The 27,852-nt window shown below is 32.0% G+C and overlaps 1 protein-coding gene across 2 annotated transcripts; it reads left to right on the top strand.

Annotated features, from left to right (window-relative positions):
- Nucleotides 1-1,086: 1,086 nt before the first annotated feature.
- Nucleotides 1,087-24,874, top strand: LOC127711491 (perlucin-like protein). 2 transcript variants are annotated; one of them, XM_052217563.1, is made up of 7 exons: nucleotides 1,087-1,241; nucleotides 15,478-15,535; nucleotides 19,263-19,289; nucleotides 19,959-20,047; nucleotides 22,051-22,144; nucleotides 24,082-24,298; nucleotides 24,762-24,874. In XM_052217563.1, exons 2-7 carry the CDS (start codon nucleotides 15,493-15,495, stop codon nucleotides 24,778-24,780), a joined length of 489 nt encoding a protein of 162 aa, XP_052073523.1. In that variant the 5' UTR covers nucleotides 1,087-1,241; nucleotides 15,478-15,492; the 3' UTR covers nucleotides 24,781-24,874. The 2 variants fall into 2 exon arrangements, with proteins under 2 accessions (XP_052073523.1, XP_052073522.1); XM_052217562.1 differs by lacking the exon at nucleotides 1,087-1,241 and adding an exon at nucleotides 8,358-8,512.
- Nucleotides 24,875-27,852: the final 2,978 nt, after the last annotated feature.

The following is a 27,852-nucleotide window of genomic DNA, read 5'->3' on the forward strand; positions in this document are numbered from 1 at the left end:
AGAATTGCTCGAACATATTGCTACTGATTTGGAACACACAAACATTGTTCTGGTCAACTATAGCTAGTTCTTGCTTGTGACCGTTAAGTTGATTCAGTATAAAATTAAGGAGATATTGTGTGGTATGAACGCTAATGCGACAACTATCCACAAGACTTAAATGAATGGATGAAAGCTGATATAGGCAACAGTACGGCCTTCAACACCGAGAAAACCCATGCCGTAGAGTCGGCTTTAAAAGGGCCAGACATGAAAAATGTGAAATTATTGAAACATAAAAAACCAACGTCGATTTCATTATCAGTCGTTCTTCCTCGTAGTTATATTGAAATAGCTATTATGTCAGGAGAACACCATCTATTAATGAAGTCCATATAGTGTTAACACACATGCATGCTCGTTAGCATTAATTGATATATATATAAACGCCATGGGTATGTTAGCGATAAGTTTAAATCATCATGTTTGTCATAAATTCTATTTTGAAGTCGTCTATTTCTGTAAATGTCGATGAAAATATCAAGATATGAACAACAACTTCTGGTTGAGGTTCGTGAATTCGTAGAATATGATTTATTGAGTATTTGTAGCATAGATTACAACTGATATGCCACATTTTATATCGGCATATGGTTGAATGACAATACTTAATGTGATATATCTTCCAAATTTTACTCCTCATTATCAACTCTATTGGTGTCAATACTGCTGCAAGAACTATCCCCGTGTTTTAAGGGTTCGTTGATACTCAATATTTTATTTTTCTACTGACTGTTCATTACTTATTTTCCGCCCATTTTGGTCATGGTGATGTCTGTCTTCCGCAATTTATTTTTTTTATCAATCCCCCCTTCTGGGATCTCCTTTCTATTTTTAAACCTTAACTTCAACGTTTTAACTAAAATTAAAGATGTTTTGCTTAGAATATACATACTTAGGATCTGTTGTGGGGAAATTCCGTTTGAATAATTATGAATTATGTTTTACACTTGAGTAATTATTTTATTAAACAATGTCCGTTTGATATTATGTAACATGTTGACTATAATTCTAATTTTAAATGTTTTGTTACATAACGGTCGACATTGCGAACTTTTGAGGTAAAAACTTTACATATGAAATTACAAATCAAATTAAACTGTTGTGCATCCGTGATGATGATATAACATACCAGTATATACATACTGCTCTATCCAGTCAGACACTTAAAGATTTAAAGTTAAACCCGTTTCAAAGAAACTGTAAGTATCGCATATTACAATAAGCTTTAAACGTTCATTGAGTGTCAGCATATTCACTTGTAAAAATAATCACGTTTTGTGTTATCCATGTCTAAATCATCAGCTTTGCAATTGTCCATAAACAAATCTTGTTATTGCAGCAGTACAATACTAATACACCTTTGTTGTTTAGAAATCTTTAGATGGTTTTTTACGTTCGCCTCCTATATATATATTGATGTTGGTATGTGTTTGTTGATCGGCGTACACCTGACCTCAGCTTGTGTTTGGTACAAACCGTAGCTTCTTTCACCGATATCTTTGTAACTTGTGAAGTCATTTTGAAGGATAATCAAACCGAATGCTAAAATGTGCGCTAAATACAAAGAATCGTGTCTTTAACTTATTATAATACCATTAACAGTACCAATGTTTCTGCCCCAGATGCGCATTTCGACAATAAATGTCTCTTTAGGGATGCTCTCGGTTATTATACTTAAAAATCTTGATTTTATTAAAATGAAAGATCTTATAAACCGAAAACGACAAAATATATAGCGAAAGCAGGCCAAGAAATCAAAGCTTTGCATGAAGAATATATATCCTTAATTAAAGTAATTTCCAAAATTGGGTAACAGCAAATTTTAATAACACAATATTTGTATGTTGTATGCCAGTACCGTAGTCATAGCTAATAGGCTGGTGATTCGCTCGGGTAATAATAGTTCACCAGCAGATGTATATACCTAGTGCTAGTGATAACATTAACAAAACCAACATGTCTGCACCAGATGCGGATTTCGACAAAAAATGTCTCTTCAATGGTTCTCTGGGACCAACATTTTTGAAAAACCAAAATATATCTAAAAAATGTGGAGCTTTTAAACCAAAAAAAAAGACATAAAATATAGTCAAAGACGACCAAGGAATCAGAACTTGGCATGAAGAAGATATATTTCTTTTTCTAGTTTACATGGGTACCAAACGTGCTCATCTTCTTGTCGACTTGTTCCTATGTTCATATAAGCTGACATCTTACAAGAGCTTCTTATGAAGAATGAAAAGAAGCTAGAATTATCGTTGAACTTCACGTTCCGCTATATAGATGTTGTTCTCTCACAATATTTTTCTAAATTTGGTGACTATGTTGAACGCATATATCCCATAGAACTTGCAATATAGGATACGACAGATACAGATGGGTGCAGTCCTGACCTGTACAGCTAGTCAACTTGATGACCAGTTTTTATGACTCGTGAAAGTTAACTTGGAACAGGATTTATGATAGCTCCGACCGGTCCTAGGACATAATATAATCAATGCTAATTTAAAAAGAAAACTCGGTCCTTTGCCTGTTTAAATGACTGCCCGAAAAGTTAATCAAAGTTTAATTGGTTATATCAAAGAACGTCTCGTCATTTTCTACAAAGTTCATCGGAAGATACCAAGACCTTGTTGATAAATATCCAGTGTAAAATTCACAAATAAAACATGATGGTCTTGAAGTATAGATTCTAAGTACTGACTCTGATTATCATCTTATATACGTATTAAAGTGTTCTTTTGTTTGTCTTTGTAAATTATTAACCTTTACTGGATTAAATGGAGGCGAACATAAATAAAAGACCACTGTGGACATGTACAGTCACCCAATTATAACAAAATTTATAGATGTTCATTAACAGAGAGGCGAAAGATACCAAAGGTACATTCAAACTCATAAGTCGAAAATAAACTTACAACGCCATGGCTAAAAAGACAAAAATAGAAACAGACTAACAACAGTACACAAAACACAACATAGAAAACTAACAAATTGGCAAACACGAACCCTCACAAAATGAGGGGTGATATAAGATGTTTCGGAAAGGTAAGCATATCCTACTCCACGTGTGGCCCCCGTCGTGTTGCTAATGTTAGTACAAACCCGGTAATAAGTTTAAATCGGGGAAAAGGGGAAAAAAAATATTCCCTTGAATTTGACAGTTGTAGGAAGTTAATCCTACATTTCATTACAGTAAAAAGTTTCTGAGTCATAAACATATATCTTGGGTGTTTCAAAGCACTATTCTTTTTAATTGGTGTTTCTATGGAATATTTTGGAAACGTGAGGTTACATGGTTACTAAAGCTTGTATACAGGAAAAAAGGGGTGAAAATTTGATTGGTTAACTTCTAGTGATGGTTATTTTCTTATATGCATTGAAATGTTATGTTAAATTTTGTCTATAGTACTGGACAAGATTAAACTTAACTCATGCCAAGTATTTCTTTATTTGAAACAAAGATAAATTCTGCACAATTTTTTGAAAAGTGCAAATTTAACAAAGACTAATACGGGAAAATCAAATGTGGTATTACACCTACAAGTCCAGGAATATCGTATCAACTGGGATATATATACTCCGTATGGAGGCTCTGCGGGAATTTTGCTACAGAGAAATCGAAAGTTCACAATTAGGAAGCAGAAATCATCTCCATTGTCGTAAATTTATGCTTTCGACCGACCCTCATTGTCAATTTCTAAATGTAAGTCAAGATATGAGGCAGGCTTAACTGTATCTGTTGTATCCTTTATCTCAAGTTCGATGGGATATATGCGTTCAACATAGTCACCAAATGTTGAATGATTTAGTGAGCGAACATCATCTATATAGCGGAAAGTAAAGTTAAAAAATACTGCTAACTTCTTTCTTTCTTACTAAGAAGTTCCCGTATGAAATCAGCCGCACATGAATAAAGGAACAAGTCAGAAAGAAAAGGGGCATAGTTGGTTCCCATGGGAATGCCGATTGTTTGTTGAAAAACAATGTCAATTTTAGAGAATTTTTTGTTTGAATCAGATTAATATTTTACAAAGTAGGATTCATCCCACCCTTAGACAAGATAATTGTATCTACGATGGTCGTTCTTGTTTGTGTAAAAAATTAGGACCAACTCTTTCAATTTGTCTTCTCTTTTAGGTCGGAATGGGGAATACTTGTGTGAAATGTAAAAAAGTAAAATCGTTTAATACTATTGCAAGATGAAAAAGTCTTAGATTGTAAGTACTCTAAAAGAACTTTGGAATTGTTTAGTATCAACATCTGATTCACGCCACCTCTAGAATAGGTAGGTTTATTTTGATTGCTGATAAAATTGATTTAGAAAGAGGTTTCGTGGAGCACTTGAAAGACCAAGCAATATAACGTTGTTTGTATAGAAACGTATGTAGTTTGGTATCTAATACAGTGATGGAAGATCATATTCTTCATCTTTGGTTGAAATTCCAAAGGGAAATAGAAGAGACGTATGATTCTCCAGGATTTCCTCTTTGGTACGTGTTTAGGGGGTATATGTTGAGTTTCCAAGTGATGTGTCAATACCTCATGCATTTATTAAGCAGTTTATGTAATGTAATTTACACACAAAAACGATGTTGTTTGGGACTTTTTCTGCGGGGACAACAACATATTTGTCTTGGATGTATGACAAGTGTTTTGGGTCTTTAACGATTGATGTAGCATAGGTATTGATAGACCCATTCATTTTCTTATGCCTGGCATTATCCGCGACTGAATACATTAGTATTTTGAAGTTGTGTTTCTAATAATCGGTGATTTAAATTGGATTTTTTTCAAACTTGTCGCAACAACTCATTTGACATCGAATTCAGTAGTCATATTTTAAACAAAAAGCATGTATAATGTCAGAAGGCAGCGTCTTATTTTCTAATAATATAATTTTGATACTAAGTGTAGTACAGAACGTTCAATACATTTATTAAAACAATACGTTTCAAATATATCAAATTACATCCGTAAAATATTTACAGAATATGTTTACATATATATGTAATGATACACCTTAAATTCTGTTGTCATGCTTTCTTTAATGCTTCTTTTCTTATGCATTTCATGTAAACACAAATAAAAAGGCACAAACAAATTACGTTATAGAGAAAGTCAAAATAATCATCCATTCCATGGAAGTAATGGAGCGAAGGCCCGTAATGTACTAATACAACGTTCGAGAATTCATTGGTATTGTATGGGTGATGGTGCTATTGAAATAAAATATAAACTTATCACATGTTGGTCAAATGAAGAAATTAAAATACTTTTATATATAATATTCCTTTCTTTTTAAAAGTAGGATTCACATATCAAAAATCACTTCGGTCCTTATCTGTTGCTAGACGCAACAAGAATCAATCGAAATAAATTCCTTGAAAGGTATCAAATTAAATGATAAAGGACAGAAACCTTACTCTTAATATTCGAAAGTTCTACCAAAAACTTAGGAGGAACTCATTCCATCCATAGATCCGTCTAGAATATTGATATCTAAAACTGCAAGTTTACATTGAAAAAATTTATCAAAGGCATACATTGGCTATGTTCCAGCAAGAACAAGTTTGGTTTGAATATCACATTCAAAATTGCTCAAAGTACCGGTTGCATTAATTACCAATTTGTTACTTAATACACTCATATTCACGTATGACAGAACACCACAAATATCAAATATTAAGTATACCAATTAAAAAAAAAAATCTCCTAGGTTGCAATTAAAACAAAACCTTAAATGAAAACAACTTGATAAATGTAAGAAGTTTGCCTCAGGTTTCGAGAATATATATTTATCTTATCAATGTTTACACGTATTAGTCTACTCACGTGCTGTCTGCACGAAGGGGGATTTTAGAAATCTAAATAATATAAACATTTTCCTGGAAAGAGATGAATATATGTTTATCATATTGACATACTATATGTTAAGTGTTTAAAACAACCACATGTGTAATAGATTAGCTGGGTTGTTCAGACAAAAGTTGATATTAGTACATGTACTTGAAACAGTCTTACACAATTTTATTATATCATTTTGTAAAAAATCAACGACATTAAATGTGGAACTTCTCTTACACAGGTACAATCACGTATGCCCCACTATCTTTGAAGTAAATGATGTACATGTAAATCATTTTGGAAATGAATGATTAACAACTTGATGAGGATTGGTCTGGCAGTACCCTATCTGTGGAATTCCTATTTCAAACGGCATTCAACATTTGTATTTGCACGATAGTGTTGTCTATAGAGCATACATTTAAATTTAGATACGAGTCATTTGATCGTATTGATTATTTCAATTAACTTATTCTAAAATTTTATAAACTTAACATTATATTAAGATCTTTGACGATTGTCTTTATCGGCACTATCTTTGATTTTGTTTTTCATAGATAAACAAAATTCGAAAGATGAATTTGCCATAAAGTTAGGAGCATTTGCCGTCCCACATCTTTTTATATTATGGCATTGTACAGGATTTTCTTGGAATGCATTCAAATGTTATCCGTTGAATAAGTAGTGATTGATATTCAAATCTAGAAAACACCGTTTATAATTCAGATGAAATTGACTTTGAAATTGTTTTCGGTGAATTTGAGTTTTCTAAGAAAATACTTTGTGTCCTTTGTGTTTTTGTTACTTTCGTGTCAATATAATGTACTGTGCTCTTATATTTAACAGTTACATAGCTGTCTCATGTTTGGGAGGGAGACGAACGTTCGAGACAGGTTTTACCCCGTCTTATTATGGTCTTGCTTCGTGTCTGTCCTAAATAAAGAGCCTTTAATTCAGTCGTTGTCGTTGTTTGTTGTCTGACATGTTTTTCGTTTATTTCTTTATTCCTTAAAGTAAGTTTTCTCGTTTGAATTGATTCACATTTTGCCGCGACTTCCTGCATCTTACTGAACAGTAAGGGTTATTCATTGTTGAAGGCGGCACGGACACCTTTAAATTTTACATCCTTATCCGTTGGTTAATATCTATTGACGGATATAGATATAACTCCTAATATCCAGATTGTCATAAAAACATATTCCTTAGGAATTATAATGATTTGGAATGAACACGATGCCTTGTAGATAATTCGAACGTACGCTCTTTGCACAGTTAAGAAGATGTGATCATTTTGTTCTGTGTTGTTAAGTTCCTGTCCATAATATGTCAATATTTTTAACACACTGGTATAATGACAGCATATGACATGTTTCTAAATATTTAGAATTGCTCGAACATATTGCTACTGATTTGGAACACACAAACATTGTTCTGGTCAACTATAGCTAGTTCTTGCTTGTGACCGTTAAGTTGATTCAGTATAAAATTAAGGAGATATTGTGTGGTATGAACGCTAATGCGACAACTATCCACAAGACTTAAATGAATGGATGAAAGCTGATATAGGCAACAGTACGGCCTTCAACACCGAGAAAACCCATGCCGTAGAGTCGGCTTTAAAAGAGCCAGACATGAAAAATGTGAAGTTATTGAAACATAAAAAACCAACGTCGATTTCATTATCAGTCGTTCTTCCTCGTAGTTATATTGAAATAGCTATTATGTCAGGAGAACACCATCTATTAATGAAGTCCATATAGTGTTAACACACATGCATGCTCGTTAGCATTAATTGAGATATATATAAACGCCATGGGTATGTTAGCGATAAGTTTAAATCATCATGTTTGTCATAAATTCTATTTTGAAGTCGTCTATTTCTGTAAATGTCGATGAAAATATCAAGATATGAACAACAACTTCTGGTTGAGGTTCGTGAATTCGTAGAATATGATTTATTGAGTATTTGTAGCATAGATTACAACTGATATGCCACATTTTATATCGGCATATGGTTGAATGACAATACTTAATGTGATATATCTTCCAAATTTTACTCCTCATTATCAACTCTATTGGTGTCAATACTGCTGCAAGAACTATCCCCGTGTTTTAAGGGTTCGTTGATACTCAATATTTTATTTTTCTACTGACTGTTCATTACTTATTTACCGCCCATTTTGGTCATGGTGATGTCTGTCTTCCGCAATTTAATTTTTTTATCAATCCCCCCTTCTGGGATCTCCTTTCTATTTTTAAACCTTAACTTCAACGTTTTAACTAAAATTAAAGATGTTTTGCTTAGAATATACATACTTAGGATCTGTTGTGGGGAAATTCCGTTTGAATAATTATGAATTATGTTTTACACTTGAGTAATTATTTTATTAAACAATGTCCGTTTGATATTATGTAACATGTTGACTATAATTCTAATTTTAAATGTTTTGTTACATAACGGTCGACATTGCGAACTTTTGAGGTAAAAACTTTACATATGAAATTACAAATCAAATTAAACTGTTGTGCATCCGTGATGATGATATAACATACCAGTATATACATACTGCTCTATCCAGTCAGACACTTAAAGATTTAAAGTTAAACCCGTTTCAAAGAAACTGTAAGTATCGCATATTACAATAAGCTTTAAACGTTCATTGAGTGTCAGCATATTCACTTGTAAAAATAATCACGTTTTGTGTTATCCATGTCTAAATCATCAGCTTTGCAATTGTCCATAAACAAATCTTGTTATTGCAGCAGTACAATACTAATACACCTTTGTTGTTTAGAAATCTTTAGATGGTTTTTTACGTTCGCCTCCTATATATATATTGATGTTGGTATGTGTTTGTTGATCGGCGTACACCTGACCTCAGCTTGTGTTTGGTACAAACCGTAGCTTCTTTCACCGATATCTTTGTAACTTGTGAAGTCATTTTGAAGGATAATCAAACCGAATGCTAAAATGTGCGCTAAATACAAAGAATCGTGTCTTTAACTTATTATAATACCATTAACAGTACCAATGTTTCTGCCCCAGATGCGCATTTCGACAATAAATGTCTCTTTAGGGATGCTCTCGGTTATTATACTTAAAAATCTTGATTTTATTAAAATGAAAGATCTTATAAACCGAAAACGACAAAATATATAGCGAAAGCAGGCCAAGAAATCAAAGCTTTGCATGAAGAATATATATCCTTAATTAAAGTAATTTCCAAAATTGGGTAACAGCAAATTTTAATAACACAATATTTGTATGTTGTATGCCAGTACCGTAGTCATAGCTAATAGGCTGGTGATTCGCTCGGGTAATAATAGTTCACCAGCAGATGTATATACCTAGTGCTAGTGATAACATTAACAAAACCAACATGTCTGCACCAGATGCGGATTTCGACAAAAAATGTCTCTTCAATGGTTCTCTGGGACCAACATTTTTGAAAAACCAAAATATATCTAAAAAATGTGGAGCTTTTAAACCAAAAAAAAAGACATAAAATATAGTCAAAGACGACCAAGGAATCAGAACTTGGCATGAAGAAGATATATTTCTTTTTCTAGTTTACATGGGTACCAAACGTGCTCATCTTCTTGTCGACTTGTTCCTATGTTCATATAAGCTGACATCTTACAAGAGCTTCTTATGAAGAATGAAAAGAAGCTAGAATTATCGTTGAACTTCACGTTCCGCTATATAGATGTTGTTCTCTCACAATATTTTTCTAAATTTGGTGACTATGTTGAACGCATATATCCCATAGAACTTGCAATATAGGATACGACAGATACAGATGGGTGCAGTCCTGACCTGTACAGCTAGTCAACTTGATGACCAGTTTTTATGACTCGTGAAAGTTAACTTGGAACAGGATTTATGATAGCTCCGACCGGTCCTAGGACATAATATAATCAATGCTAATTTAAAAAGAAAACTCGGTCCTTTGCCTGTTTAAATGACTGCCCGAAAAGTTAATCAAAGTTTAATTGGTTATATCAAAGAACGTCTCGTCATTTTCTACAAAGTTCATCGGAAGATACCAAGACCTTGTTGATAAATATCCAGTGTAAAATTCACAAATAAAACATGATGGTCTTGAAGTATAGATTCTAAGTACTGACTCTGATTATCATCTTATATACGTATTAAAGTGTTCTTTTGTTTGTCTTTGTAAATTATTAACCTTTACTGTTTAGTCCATTTTTGGTAATATCCTTTTGGGGTGGCTCGGTACTTATGCATCCCGCCAATGTGTTGTTGTGCTGTCGTCATTTTTTGTATTCCTGTTTTTCAATTTTGCTTATGTGCTTTGTCTATATGCCTTTTTGTTTTTCTTTTTGGTATATTTGTTTGTTTTTATAGTTATTATGTTTATAACACAATGTTGACTGCTGTACCCCTATGTTTACATGTGTACCTATTATGTCTGTTTGTTTTGCTCACACATTGTTGTTAATATAATGGAATTCTATTTGATTTAACATGCAAAAACAATGAACGTGAAAGAATAAATATCAAAGTGAAAACGGAAAGCCGTTCCACTAGTAAAGTTGAACATTTTGTGTTATATACCAATTAAACGGATATCTTTGTCTGAAAGTGTAATTAAATATATATAATTCATTACAGTTGAAAGTACTGAAATGTGTCTGACTACTTTATATTTCCAATTGGTCGATTATTGCTTCCTACAAGTTGATTTTTTTATACTTTATTGTTTGTGTACATGTATCATTGTCATAATTTACTATCAAACCTATTTTATTTATTTATTGTTTGAAATAAACTACAATACTTATTTATGGAAAAAAATTCGGACACATACATTTTGCAATTAATAAAGTGTTTTTTCTTCATTTGTTCTAGTACTGGGTCGTGGACTATTAGTCGCCAATGGTATCGTCAGCTCAGTACTTAGTGCTAACATACCTTTCTATTATTGCCTATTCATAAATCCAAAAATGATTAAGAAACTATGGTTCCAATTCTCTTAAACTAAGATGATATTAGACATGTTAGATGGATTTAGCAGTTATTTTCATATCCATTTTGGTCATATAGCTCGGTACTTATATTTGGCTACGAACGTTCCTGATGAAGGTTAATCAAGAAAATCAAGAAAAGCGCTTTGGAAGCATACAGTTTATAACGTGATATTTTAATAATTTTATAATCCCTGTTGAAACATAGGTAGCACATCAATAAATAATTAAGTTGGTATACATTTCTCTTTTGTTTTCATTTTGTTAACAAAATTGCTGTTTATAATTTGCAAATATATAACACAGTTGTAGTTTATGAGATTGCTGCTAAGGGATTCCTTATTTTTTTTTCGAAAGTCTTCGAACATTGTTCCATATATCATTTGAGTTAATCCATTTACACTAGCTCATAATTTTTGCACTAAACACCTGCTAGTTTTTAACAGCGATAAGGTTTTGAAAATTTGATAAAAATATATGTTACAATTTTAAAATGCAAAAACAAAACTTTCACCAATTGTGTCATTAGTAATGTATTTGTGACGCCATACATTATGTGATTTAGATAACCTGATTTTTGCATAAATTGGTAAATCTATGACAGATGGCCAAAAATTAACATTGGCATCGCCCCTCGCCCACAATTATTCTAGCTGAAATATTCGTTATATACCATATTCTTTACTTATCAACCTACTTGTCAATTGGAGAGGATTGCGCCAGATATGGTATCATAAAAAAGTTGAAAAAGGAGGCAAATTTCTAAAAAATTAATCATTTTTTATTATCCGTTACATTTTTTTAGGAACTATATCGTTGATATAAACTAATATAGTGTACAATTGAAGCTTAATCCTTTCTCATATCTAAATGTGAATTCCAAAAAGGTGAAACATGAACAGAGGAGTACAAACAATCTGCAGTTGGCGTATATGTTCGATGAAAGTGACTTCTATGGTGTCGAACAGAGGTGAAAAATAATTTAAATTTGTTGATATCACTCTGTACACATAGGAAAAAGTAAAATAACAAATATACCAACTCCGAGGAAAATTCTAAACGGAAAGTCCCTAAGCAAATGACAAACTCAAAAGCTCAAACATATCACACGAATGGATAACAACTGTCATATTCTTGACTTGGTACAGGTATTTTCTTATGTAGAAAATGGTGGATTAAACCTGGTTTTATAGCTAGCTAAACCTCTCACTTGTATGACAGTCGCATAAAATTCCATTATATTGACAACGATATGTGAACAAAACAAACAGACATAATAGGTAAAATTGTCAATAATAGGGGTACAGCAGTCAACATTGTGTTATAATCCTAATCACTACAAAAACAAGCAAATCTGTCAAATAAAGGCAACAGTAGTATACCGCTATTCGAATTTCATAAATCGATTTAGAAAAAAACAAATCCGGGTTACAAACTAAAACTGAGGGAAACACATCAAATATAAGAGGAGAACAACGACACAACAGAAACTCAACACTAAAATGCAACACACACAGAAACGAACTATAAAATAACAATGGCCATTGTCCTGACTTGGTACAGGACATTTTAAGAACAAATGGTGGGTTGAACCTGGTTTTGTGGCTAGCCGAACCTCCCGCTTTTATGGCAATGTTAAATGTAACATTAAAATGACAAGATTACATGACAGGACTACAATACAAATAAATGGGAGAACATGCAGGACAGAGACACACACAAATAAAAGCTATCAAAAGGTACCAGGCTTATAATCTAATACGCCAGACGCGCGTTTCATCTTCATACGACCCTTCAATGACGCTCAGATCAAAACAGTTCGAAAGCTAAACAAGTACAAAGTTGAAGAGCATTGAGGACCAAAATTTTCAAAAAGTTGTGCCAAATACGGCTAAGGTTATATGCCTGGGTTAAGAAAATTCTTAGTATTTAGAATGATTCATACTTTTGCAAACAGTAAATTTATAAAAATGACTATATAATAGATATACATGTTAACACCGATGTGGTGACTAACTACAGAATAAATCAGCACATAAAAAAGGCACAGCCGAACAACGTATTATATGTTAGCCGAAGAAATCGATGCATAATGTGACGTCACATTTAAATTTCTATAAATTTCCAAAAAATAGGATAGAGTTCAAGATTAGGTTTGTAATACTGATATAACATGTATTAATAACAACGAAAATTACAATACGTATTAATATAAAATTGTGGTAGTAATTAGATAATTAATTGTATTATCAAGCTATGTCGGTATTTCTTCTAAATCAAACTGTAAACCAAATACATCGTAAAAATTAAGTTGACCCAAACTAAAATCTTATAATGAACTGGGTGATTAATTATCTTTACCGTAACACACGAATAGAACAGAAAAAAATAAAATTTACAACTAAAAACGATAAGACATTTGACAAAATCCGATGAGAATAACAGATGTCAACAAAGACAAACAAAAAGGCATATAGACAAAGCACATTAACAAAAACGAAAGACAAGAATACAAAAATTTTCCATTGCACAACAACACAATTGATAAACTACGTATAACGGTGCATCCATAAGGAGTATCGAACCCAGAAATGACTGTAAGCGATATGGGATCATGTGTTTAATATCTCCTTTATAATCCTGATTTTCGTAGACAACATGGAATGGTTTGGTTGATGGAAGTGTTTTTAGAGAAATGTATTGTTCTTAGGGTTATTAACATTTGACCGCTGATGATTCAGTCGTTCTTTAGATCTTTGCCGTGTTTCAGCGACAAAAATCAGTCAAAGAGTATACACAATAATGTGTACAAAATAACGAATAGTGAGATTCAGATCCTCCCTCATGATTACGTGTATTATATCATTTGGTGATCAATTTACTTTGAAAAGGGTATCAGTAAGGAGTATACTACCCGTTTTACAGCTGGGTATGAAACAATATTGCATGTTGTCTTGGAAAACTTATGTAACTGAACAATTAACGGTACAGGACAGATTTAAAATAAACTTGTCTTAATTTTTGTAGTACAAAATGAAATCATTTGAAAACTGCACAACGGTAAACGTTAATAACACAGGAATCCAAAAATTCGAGGAAACCGAAAGGATATTTTTACTGTGTTAACATCCTCTTATATCCGTGTTTTAGTTGACTATTTCTCCAGTATTATAGAAGTAAATAACTTGCGTAAAGTGATTTTTTTATTGTTCGTTCTTCACTTAATTCAAAAAGTCCGATATAAGACAAATGAGATGGGATAAGGTCAATGACGTAAACAATAGTTTTAACATCGTTAGCTTTTCAAAGTATTGTCTAAAGTAATGTATTTATCAAAAATTGTACTGAGTTATGAGTTAATATTGTTTGTATATTTAAAAAATATGTAGAACTTTTCTGGACGAGGGACAAATTTAGAGCTTGGTATATTGTAATTGTTGAGTACCGTAAGTTGGCATACATGTTTTTGCATATTTTATCGTTCTTTTCTGTTTCTCCACATTTTATATCTTTGAAAAGCGATTATTGTAAACTCATGTTCATCGGAAGGCTAAGATATTTCTGCTCCAATAAGAATAAACCTTTTACAAGATGCATTCGGTAAAAATTCACACACAATTATAAGTTGCGAATTTATTGGCTGGACGAATACAATATATACAAGGCCAACTGCTACATAAATCAAAACCAAATTAAATGGATACTATTATAATACAGTTTAAACTTAAGCAGCAATCCCTTTGCTGTAACCATGCAGAACCCTTGCCACTGTATCTAAGTGTTTAAATTCCTTTCACGAAAAAACTAAAAAAAATATGTTTGTTTATTTGCGTATCTTATTGATATATATTCCATATGTATGTGCTACTGAAATAATGCAATATAAATTGAAAACTCACAATTGGAAAGTGCAATTGAATTTATACAATAGACATAGCCAAAAGTTGTATCAAACTTTAAATTCGTCAGCGATAATTCATTGGTACCAATATAAGGTCTTTTTCCATAATTATATAAATAGAACTAAAATTTGAGTGCATTGAGAGTAAAAAATGCAATCACGCTCTTGATTGTAGGTTTCACTTTTCTTAATTTGTCTTTTGACGAACAATAAAATAGTGAGGGCAATGCTACTAAAACTGTACAAGCCATGTTTTTAGTGGGTTCATGTCAAGTAAACGTTAATATGAGTATGTTTAGTTGATTTACTTATTTTTCCATTGGCAGTGATGTCGTCTTTTATTTGTTTATTTATAGTTTATTGACGGTTGATATTTTTCTGTTTTTAATATTCATTATAATAAGGACATCAAGATGAGAAAAAGAAGGAACAGCAGTCCAACAACAAAAATAACCAAAAACACTCAGAGTTAAAACTACATTTCTCAACAATAGACAGGTGTATACACAATATGTCAAGCTCTAAACAGTTAAATTCATATACAGTTGTGAATAAATACAGAAACCGCTGTTTATAGAAATGACACAATAATGAGAATATTCCGCTTTACTACTAAACATGAATTAGGTTTATATGTTTATTAAATATGATTATTACAGGAAACGCATTTCAACTGATCAGTAAATGATTTTGTTTAGGTTGCATTCGAAGACATGAGGCTTCTACTGTTGACAGCTTTGGTGCTTTCTATCGTTGGTATGTTTCGATTATTACTTTTATCTGATCTCTTTTAACATATATTTAGTGTTGGCATTATTGAATTATATTTAACAAGTGCAAAATAGTGCATTTGAAATCAGGTTGCAAAATAATAAATCCAGGGTGTTTAGATAACTGTTAACCCGTGACAAACAATTAAAAATATATTTCATGCCTGTATCAACGACTTTATGTTTCAAGTCCTCCTAATGTAGAGTATTGATTTCATTTGACAAAAGGCCAATTTCAGCAGCTCTAGCTATGTCGTAAGGCCCATTGACCGTCGTCTGTAATTTCGTTTCAAAATTTCCCTTCTTAACTATTTGACTTAATTTATACGAACTTAACATGATTGATTCCAAAGGTGTGTATAACTAGTATACATATTTGTTTAGGGGCCAGCTGAAGGACGCCTCCGGGTGCGGGAGTTTCTCGCTGCATTGAATACCCATTGGTGGCCTTCGGCTGTTGTCTGCTCTATGGTTGGGTTGTTGTCTCTTTGACACATTCCCCATTTCCATTCTCAATTTTATTAAGTGTTTTTATTTTATTCTGCTTCATAAACAAGCATGATCGACATGTCTTAAAGTTCTAAAGGTGTAACACCACTAATTCGGGCCCGGTCAGAACGCACATAGCAGAAAGTAGTACATATTTAACACAAGATAGTTCCTGATTGTTTCAGTAAAAGACACCATAAGGTGTCACTTTGACATGCAATGACTGTCACTTGAGTTGAACCTAATACAAAGATCTGTGCCTGCTTGAAATTGAGGAATTTAACAAAGAACGCAATGAGGCCATGAATTAGTGCTGTACTTCCTAAACACTTATTGTATGATATCTTCAAAACCATTAAAGATACAGAAAATTTGACAGAAAAAATAATCCCAACGTTCAGATTAACATGCTCTCAACTGTATCAAAATTATCAAATGACTCCTTAGAATAGTTATGGTTGTTAAATGATGATTTTTAACGATTTTCCGAAATGTTATCGATTATATTCCTCTCATGAATCGACATAAACTGTGATTAAAGGCTCATAAACAATGAATTTATTTGTATAGTTAGCCTACTCTCCTAAAACGGATAAGTGACTAAATTTGAAATGATATTTTTGGAAGGGAAAAATGTGATTTTGTATTTTTTTTTCGGATTCAAATTCACCCCCAAAAATATCATATCGTCCAATTTAGTCATTTATCCGTTTGAGGAGAGTAAGGTAAGATGAACAAATAACGTTGAAAACCTAGATTCTAGTGCAGTGCAAAACACTACTTGATGATCTGTAACTTATTTTGTGTGTTACTTAATATCATATCTGGTTTGCTTCTTTCATATCATTTGTACGTAAATGGTTTGATTGAAATCGATTCAAAGCCAATGTATTGAAATATTTATAACCAATTCAGACATATTTCCACTCATTAAATGCATTAAATATAATTTAACTAGTGTTCTGAACTTCAAAACACAAAAACATCACAAATTAAGTAGTAATGATACATAAAGAAAAACCCAAACAAACAGAGCAGAGGCAAAACAAAGTCTCACAAGAACATAAAAAAAGACACGAGGAGCTGGGTTTGGTGTAAGCATCTCTTTGCTTAAAAGGAATATAATTACCTTAAATACAATAATAAGAAACTTTAATTTTACTGCTGTACCCCTTTTAGGGACTTTTTTTACCTTTTATGTCTGTTTATTTTGTTTAAACATTGTTGTCAATATGATTGAATTTTACGCAACTGTCATACAAGTGAGAGGTTTAGCTAGCTATAAAACCAGGTTTAATCCAACATTTTTTCGTTAAAAGAATTATTTGTTGTTTTGTTTGATCCCCGCCGACTTTATAGGTTTTCAACTAGTCTGTATGTCCGTCTGTCTGTATGTCCGTCAGTTTTAGTTTGGGAATGCTTTTACCAAATGTTTCTTATTTTAGTATGTAAGCGTATAATTACAAGTCACAGTTCAAATTTGAGTTTCTTGCTGATGTGATTAAGTTTAAGAGAGTTATTGCCTTATGAAATAGCGAATGTTGCCAAAATTTCTTTTTTTTTACAACATAAAGGACATTGTATTGCTATAGCAATAATTTCAATATTTATCTGGACCTTGCCAAAAGCCATGATGGGCTATTGCAATCCCTTTAAATCAATCATCTGTTAACCTTTCATAAATTGGTTACTAGTATTTGATTGAGAACACTGAAAAATATCTGACCAACTGTTGCAGCAAGTTTTCTTGCAAGGATCTGTGAAAGATTTAACCCCCCACCCCACCCCATCTCCATGCCAAATTGTTTTTTTCAATGTTATTGCACCTTCTAACAAAGCACATACTAGACAGTGAGTTAAACAGAGCATAGCATTTCATTCGAAAATTAAACATTATCTTCAAATGTATTTATTTTATTTAAAATTCCATTAATATATCTTTGAATTGATGTTGCTATGGGTTATGTTTGTTTCCATGGTAACAGTAGCTTTCAATAAAAATTTACAATGGTAACCTAGAATTAGAGTATGCTTTGATGTATTTTCGAAATGGTTTCGAAACAATTTAGGACACTAATACTCTTATACTGCAGAATTAAAAATAAAGCTAAAAAATAAAGCAATAAACCAGAAAAATTATTTGCTATGGTGATAAAATCAAGTCCCACGCATTTTTTTTTATGATTGGGCGGAGAAGTATAACTTACACTTTATTACTACAATGCTTACTGTGCTGCACATTTGCAGACTAGAAAAATTGATAATTTCACAAAATTCCATGATTCAGAAAAATTGAAAATATGCATTTTTAGTATATTTTTTTTTTAAATTTACGGTTCAATTGCAACTGCAATCTTAACAAGAACGAAATTTAAACCGAGTTATATCAATCCTATTTATGGTCATTTTTGAAAAAATTTGATTCCTTTCATAATCAGGCTCTGAATTGTAGTGATTGAGCTGTTTTTGAATGATTTTACCAAACTTAACTACATAAATTAGAGTATCCGTTACGAAAAACCACTCATATTTTCCACTCACATTTGTTTTTGAGCATTATTCAACTTCTGCTTCGCCATATGCAATTTATAGAAAAAAGGTGAAACATTCATTTATCGCACACTGCCTTGGTTCTTAAAAACAACTGTAATTAAGATTTCACATCAGTATGACACCGCTGTTGAATATACCACATCCCAATATGTCTTTCTTTATTTGTTCGGAAAGGTTGGGGATTCAGACTTAAGAATACTGTCTTGTTCAATATCTTTACAATTCGGCTATATATCGTTCTTAAGAAGGAATTTTTTGAAGTTTAGGTATCCAATTTAAAGACGGGAGATTATATCGTCCTTTTTAATGTATATACCAAAGGAAAGAAGGACTGAGCTGTGTTTTTCTAAAATCTCCTCTTTTGTGAATGATGCAGCTATTATGTGGGTTTCCAATTTGACTGTGAATTTCAAGTTGTTTAGTTACACCAAACAATGAGTTTAGCATGCAACCATGATAGTGTGTAAGTGTTTATCTGCTGGAACAACAATATCCGTAGTCAAGTGCAACATATGACAAAAACAATAATGCATTCACAAGTTCTATTGAAAACAAACAAACAAACGCTTGCTTCAATTCTTAACTTCCTGTTTTAATTCTATTCACACTATTCCTTAAAATTTATTTGTATAAATATACCATTCCTCGTTTTTATTCTTTATTTGTTATAGCATTGACCATTCCAGGGAGAGATGCAGGTAAGAGCAATGAACATGTTTATCATTTTAAACATTAATAGTTCAATGTTTATGTTATACATGTTATAACTACCAACTAGTCGATATCAAAAGTAATGGTGGTTAAATGTAACTGTTACATTTTGTAGATCCAAAGGGTATTATAAGCCCAGTAGCAAGTGCGTCGGTACTGTTATGAAAATATGGAACGGATAATGTTTTATACACACTTGAAATTAAAATTCTATTAAAATTTTGAAAATCATTTTGAATTAAGGAATGTATCTCCCTCGTGCATTTTTCTAAGTTTTTTTTTCTATTTTAGTGGCTCATATAACATATATAAACCCACACGATGTGATATCTTTTGACAAATCAAGGTTTTTAAGTGTTCTATAAAAATGTGCTTTTTCTAGGTTTTCTTATACATGTTTTACTTTGTAATGGCCATTAAATGTAATAATGACAAACAATGGCAATACGAATGCATGTGTTTTTAGAGACAAGCAAAAACTTATGAAAAAATATCATTATGCAATTAATGAACACACATATATCTTACTATTTTATTTCTTTATTAAGATTCCTTTATTTAGTGTGCTCTGATTGTGGAAAAGACTGTTCAATTTTCATGTTCCGTCGACAATAACATATTGTTCTTAATTCTTAATGAATTGCATTTTTAAACAGCTCAACCTTTATGTCAAATTGGTTGGAAGAAGCATGGCAACAACTGTTATTACTTCAGCATTTCCAGAACATCTTGGGGAGATGCCAAGGTTGTAATGATTTGTTTACTTTACAATTATACGTTTGAAAACAATAATTTAAGCCATTATCCAGTTAAGAATCTATTTCGTCGAAATTATCTCACATTACCCCACCCTGTGTTTTTCAATCGTAAAAATGAAAGCCATTTATACGGATGACGCACTGTCAATATAACTCTTGAAAACCGAAAATGAAAATTGAAAAACACAAAAAAAAACATCTATTTGAATATTTATTTGTAGGACAGACAAACTATTTTCAGAAGTTGAAGACTAATTACACTAGATAAAACACACAAAAGATTTTTTTTTTAATTATGCATTATTAAGAGTCTGTCGTCATGTGCTTATAGTAAAATTTTAAGGGGGTGCTTGTGAGCGATGTGACCGTCTTTTTTTTTTAGTACATTTCATGAATAAAATAATTATAATGCTTCAATTTTTATCTTAAGAAAAATAAACGAAAAAGAAAAACGAAAACATGAATTAATATATACGAAGATTATTTTCATCCAAACACTCCGACTCTATTGTTATCACTCAATAGAAAAATATTTCACTTGAACCATATTTTTAATTTTTCAGTACTGTGAATTTTAAATGTAATTTTACCAGAATGTAGCCATAATATATTACAATAATTGAATCGGAAGCAAGATGGCCTATCCAAATTTTTGCTTTATTCGTCTTCAGCACAAAACAGTCAACTCAAACACACCTGAAAGTAAAAAGGTGTACCCGACTTTTTTTGTTTGTTAGATTATTGACCATTTTCAGGATTATATGTATACAAGCAGTTGCCGAGGACTGCTTTGAAAAAATCAATCTATTATTTTTCTGGGGAATTTCTTTGTATGAAACTTATACTTCTGCATATGAGAAATCCAAAAGTATTTGCACCTCCACAATCGACTGTTTTGTGAAAATTTGTGTTTAGTTTCAGTTTATACATATATCTCTAAGCTCCATATTATGATTTGAGTACAAACATTCAGATAAGATGCAAAAAATCCTAAATTATGCACCTACATTAAACTTTCACAGGCCCTAGAAACAGATGTCAACAATTCAAATATAACAAATTATCCATGTTTACCTTCTCAAATAAAAGTTTTCTTTTGTTTAATTACAACTGTATATCAACCTGATCCTGCAGTTGAAAACAACAGTAAACAATTTTCGGAATCTATTATAAATACATAAGATACAGTAAACTATGGATTTGCTAATATAAGTATGTCAAGATACAAATCAATTCTTCCACGCAACCGCTAATCATTCGAAATCGTTATCATATTTATTTTGAGGCGAAAGATTCCAAATTGACATTCAAAAGCTTACCTTTCGAGAGTAGACAAATATAATTATCAACGGGTAAAACTGATAGATTCTGCTTTTCGTATGATAATATAACGGAAATTTTAAGTGCAATTTTCGAATTGACATGGCGGGAAATTATACAAGAGAAACTCAATCAGCGAATGGTTTATCTAAATATATGTAACTAGTCAGAACCGATTTCATTACTTACCAAATAAGGGAAGATAACTCAAAAACTTTTGAAGCTTTTTTAAATAATGAGCCTATTAAAATCTCCGAAATGTTGAATTGTTAAAAATTAAGAATAAGAAGAATACGAATATTTTATTGAATTCAATAAAAGGCAACGTTTCCGAGAATAAACATATATAGCATTGATAAATATGATAACGGTATTAAAACAATTTGTTTTCCTTGATGCAGGATCAAGGTTTAGTTCTGTCACATTCAAGAAACCGCCATTGACACTGAGATAATTTTAAGGAGTGCATAATTCTGTGATCAATCTTAAATTCAAATGTCGAAATCCTGAACATTGTATGGTCTTTGTTTGTCCGTTTGTCTTTTTGTGGTTGCCATTTATCTTATAGTTGTCTGTGAAATGAATTCAATTTACACAGATGTCCGCCATTACGTTGAGTTGTGAATATTTCGTTCAATTCAGCATGTTCATTACAAATTGTATTTTTCAGAGGAAATGCAAATTGCTGAAAGGTCAGCTTGCAGAAGCGACAACAAGAAATGTGATAACGTTTCTAAAGACAAATGCGAAAAGAAATAAGCAAAGTATGTACCTTAAAATGGAAAACAGCACGAACTTTATAATTATGTATTGCAAAATTACACTCGTAAGGAACAAATATACAAACTACAAGAATAGAACATATACATATTTACCCAAGACACAGAAATGATATAAGTGCATATTATTTGTTATCGTGAACTTGTCTAAAATGGGGTCCAACATCTTGCGTTCTAAAGATTTTTTAATGAAGACTCCAAAAAGACAAACTTAATCAAGAATGGCACTAAGAGTAGGTACTACTATATTGATTGATCAGATGAGCTCTTATATAAACATTGTATACCTCATTGTTTTAATGATCTGTTACAAGGTTCTGTTAAAAGGCCTATAGCTCGAAAGCCTCTTTATGGATTTAATTTGCTCCTGGTAGACAAGTGAGTTCAATGGCGTACACTAGTATTTGCAAATGTATTCCTTTTTTTGTAGCCGTTCCCTTGATTTAAGCCATTGTGTTAGAAATGGCAATATCTTTATCTTTTAATTGATGATCAGGAAAACGCAAGTATTCTGGGTGCATACAATAATTATTATAAGTTAAATGGATATGACTCAAATTATCTTCCAAGAAAGACGGAACATATTTATATTAGGAGTGCTCTCAAATTTCGAAATGAATATTAAATTAAAGATGCATGTAATACTTTACTGTGAATTGGCAAACAAGTTATACCTTAACTTTCAGAACATGTGCTTCCTTCTATACATGCTAGGTTGAACTTTTCTAAACAATTTGCGTTCTAATAAGTCCATCATTAAACAGTTTTTGATTTATTGTCGATTGATTAGATTCTAGCGGCAAATATTGCATGCACATTCTTCATGTGTCCTTGACGAAAACTTATCAAAACAAAATATAGATAAAATGATAAAAAAATGAAACGATCTGCCCAGTTGGGGGTGCACTTTTGGATTAACGGATTGTTGGTTTTTGTTCAACGCAAACTTGAAAACATTTCATGCTATAAAATACGAACACAAATTATAAATAAATCCAACAGGTAGCTTCTGCAAAGAGGGTAAACCGGAACTAAAGACATGAAACATGGAGAGTTACTGGACAACTTGATACTTCTCCATATTTTAACAGATCGCAGTAACAATTACCTCACGAAAGAAACTTAAATTGTAGCATATATCTTGTATTATTTATTTGACATTTCAAACATTTCATTAAATGACAATAACTCTTTATTGATTTTGTGTGTCTGAAGTGCTTTCCTGGATTTACTTTCAGTTAAAACGTACGTCATGAAGTTAATTCTAGAAACATTTGTCGTGCGCATTGACATCAGTACCATACCCTTATAACATTATCACATGGTCGATGCCACTGCTGGTGGACCATCATTCCATATGCAATCATTTCGGTACCATCAATATTCAAATGTTCAGATGATTAATTAGTTTAATGTTCTACAGCTAATGTGTATCATATCTTTTATTTAGTTCTTTGATAATAAACGTACGACGAATAGCAATTGCGGATACTGTTACTGTTGAACTGTTAATCCAAAAAGGGTAGCATTCTCCATTCGCCAGTAGCCCTTGCTTCGGTACCGTCATGATTCAAAGCAGACAAATGTCATTCAGAATATTACGCAACTGTAATTAAACTGAGGTTATAAGATAATATTTTGGTGATTTTCAGGGTTTTGAGTCATTTTCAAGACTTTCTTTGTTTTAAACTCATACATTATTTACTTTACCAAAATATGGTCTATAACGCTAACGAACTTGACGTGTGCAATTATTCTGTATATGTTTAATCTAGCGTTGCAACTGTTTTGATATAAGCCCACTAATGAGTCTTCTGTAGACAAAATGCTCGTCTGGCTAACAAAATTATAAGCCTGGTATCTTTGATGAAATTTTATATATCATTTAAGTACAAATATTATTCTAAAACACATATTTTCAGCTTTTTGGCTTGGTGGTACAGATCTGGTTCAAGAAGGTGAATGGATATGGATAACTAGTGGAGAGAGGTTTGCTGAGACTGATTGGCATACACGTACTATACGTGAACCAAATAATCAGGATGAAATAGAGCATTGTCTGACCATATCTGATGGATTAAACTATGAATGGAATGATGATAACTGTTATGATAGTTATTCTTACATATGCGAAAAATCGTTAGTATATTCTAAATTGTTGTACTTTATATTTTGACAAAATATATCGTATATTTTTCTGATGAAGAATCCAATTCACAAATCAAATAAATCTAAAGTCATTACATCTACTTTGAAATCAATTTTTTAGTTACGTTAGATGCATATATGATATACAGTTTGAGATTGTCTATCCCCGCATACTTGTTCACAACTGACATGTTTAAACATCACGAACGTTTATCTTAATTAATTTGAGTCGCAAGAATACGGTCCTTTCATATTCATATCTTTGCAGGAAAAAAAATGATGAGTGGGGAGAAGAAGTTCTAAAAGACCATACATAATATTTCACTATAATTATGACATAACAAGCAATTATTCTTTTTATGCACCACCTACGAACGAAGACGAGAACATTCATTTGATTGCACAATAAATTTACTATGAATGCACGCCTATTTCAGTATTATTTTTATTTCAGATTGAGGACCGTCATGTGAGTTCTATAGAAAAACCAAGAACAGACAACGAGTTTGATTTATTATTACACTTATGCATATTACTGTAAATATAAAACAGGAAGTTAAATTGTTATTATCTTTTTGCTTTAATCCCTACCAAGCTATATCAGCTCGATATTCATGTATGCAAATTTTGTATAACACTATTTATAGATTGGACTACTCATCTACAACCTTTTGCCTTCGGACAATTATAATCCCACATTTCATTTTTTAAGGAAACCATATAATTATTATTCTGTAGTTGTTGATAAATAAACTCATCATAAAGACCAGAATTAAAATTTTCTACACCAGACACGAGTTTCGTCATCAAAAGACTCACCAGTTGCGCTCGAATCAAAAAATTTAAAAAGGCCAAATAAAGTACGATGTTGCAGAGCATTGAGGTTTCAAAAATTCCAAAAAGTTTTGTTACATCAATTGTAATGTATTCCTGGGTAGAAAATCCTTAGTATTTCGAAAAATTCAAAGTTTTATAAACAGTTAATTTATATTTATGACCATATCAATGATAATTCATGTCAACAGCTTAATAACTCTGTCTAGGTTTTCCAGACTTCTGTAAATATCATTCAAGCAGGATCTGTTTACTCTTCTGATGCACATTTGATCCTCTCAGTTTAATAATGGGATTTGTGTTGCTTAGTCTTTACTTTTTTATTTTTAGTGTTTTTGTGGACTTATCTTCGTTTTTCGTTTTTTGCCCTAACGTTGTCAGCTTTTTCTACCTAATAGTTTTGAATGTCCCCTTGGTATCTTTTGCCATTGTTTTGTAGAATCATTCTTTAATGACTTAAATATTGGGTTTGCGTTTTGTTTAAAATAGGTTTTATCACTGCTGTGCTCTGATATGTTATAAATTCCATTACATAAAATTGAGAATGGAAATGGGGAATGTGTCAAAAAGACAACAACCCGACCATAGAGCAGACAACAGCCGAAGGCCACCAATGGGTCTTCAATGCAGCGAGAAACTCCCGCACCCGGAGGCGTCCTTCAGCTGGCCCCTAAACAAATACATGTATGTATCTGAAAATAACTTTAGTAAAAACCTTGTTAATTAGATCAAACTGATTGATATTTACATAAACTTGTACACGGGTTTTAAGCAAGTATAAAGTCGAACAATCCAGAACTGTTGATTAATTGACTGTTTTTGTTTTTGCAAAACATATGTAACATTACGTGTGTTTCAATTTGAATATCTCATTCAAAACTGCGACAAATTAAACATCAAAGCAGTTAGTTAGGATATGAAAATAAATTGACAGAAACATAGAGAGATAAAATAATTTTATCGCTGGAAAAAGGTTATTATAAGGTGAAATTAGAAATAATGCAAAGGTACGTAAAAACGAAAAACGTGTACAATGCGACCGAATGTATTAAAACATCCAACAACTACAAAAAGCGTCCCTTTGCACCGTAATTTCTAGAAACAGGACAAACTTATAATAAAGAAAAAGCCAAATTCATCTAAATAGTAAAAAATACCGGCATTTATTAAAAACCAAGCATAGAACAAGCACTTTTTAATTGCTGTCCCCTTCTTCTTTATTCACTGTTGTTCCCATCCCAAAATTTCTGTGTTATCTTTTTATTTTCTATTGACAAATAAGTTTTGAATTATATATAAGTGCTAGAAGAATGCAGACTAAATCTAAACATTTCCACCGAAAAAACATTTACTCTGCACAATGTTGTTCAAATTTCATTAAGGGGATTCGGTGGCCGAGGGTCCAAGTAGTTCAACTACTGTATCACCAGCCTGTCAACACTGATGTCGTGAGTTCGAACCCCGCACGTGCTAGACTCCGATCTTATTTTAAGAGGATTTTCAGATTTCCTGCAGAACGTCAATGATTCTAACCGGGCATTCCAGCTTCCTCCACCGATAAAAACTGACTGCAACGAAACAGCTTATAGTACTGAATGTGGTGGTAATGCCGTACGGTGACCTATAGTTGTTAATTTCTGTATCATTTGGTCTCTTGTGGAGAGTTGTCTCATTGGCAATCATACCACATCTTCTTGTTTTTAATCGAACAATCAATCAAATTTCACTTTATTGAATTAAAAGCATATCTTGGATGATTTTTGTTATCCATTTTGTACAAATCACTCTTGTTTCTACAGAAATAAATTCAAATATCATTGTTTCCTTAATGTCTAGTGAGTGACAAATTTGTATGCATAGTAAGCTCGACTTTTAATAAAACAATTTTCTATTTTGGCCTAAACAGCATTTATTGAAGAATTGAATGCTTCTTTTTGTAAATTCATTGGGGTGTAAAAGTGTTGACCGAAGTACATTTTGTATGAAGCGCGGAAGCTTTTACAACCCTATGAAATTACTAAAAGAAGCATTCAATACTTATAATAACATTTTTTCGCTATGATCATGAAAACACGATTACTATCAAGTTTTTCTTTAATTAACCTGTGCACTTTATTGTGGAAACGTGTGTCATCATGTATGTTTCAATTCATGCAATTCATTTTGAAATGAAGAATGACGCGAGATTGCTGTTAGCCAATCAAAATAACGTATAATAATGAAACATACATCTAATGTAATTATATCAATGTAAACAAATAGACTTGTGACATACAACACTATGCATATAAACACCAACGCAGAAAACCCTGATCATTCAAAATCGAATAAAAATTAATAGTATATAAAAAAAAAGTAAAATCACAAAAATACTGAACTCCGAGGAAAATTCAATCGGAAAGTCCCTAATCACATGGCAAAATCAAATGACAAAACACATCAAACGAATGGACAACAACTGTCATATTCCTGACTTGGTACAGGCATTTTCAAATGTAGAAAATGGTGGATTGAACCTGGTTTTATAGCGCTAAACCTCTCACTTGTACGACAGTCTTATCAAATTCCGTTATATTTACAACGATGCGTGAACAAAACAGACATTATAGATAAAATAGTCAAAATATGGGTACAGCAGTCATCACTGTGTTACAATATCAAAACAAACAATTATTTACAAAAAAAAAACACAAAAGCATCTATCAAATTAA

Source organism: Mytilus californianus, unplaced genomic scaffold, assembly GCF_021869535.1.
Source record: "Mytilus californianus isolate M0D057914Y unplaced genomic scaffold, xbMytCali1.0.p SCAF_8, whole genome shotgun sequence".
NCBI classification, from domain to species: domain Eukaryota; kingdom Metazoa; phylum Mollusca; class Bivalvia; order Mytilida; family Mytilidae; genus Mytilus; species Mytilus californianus.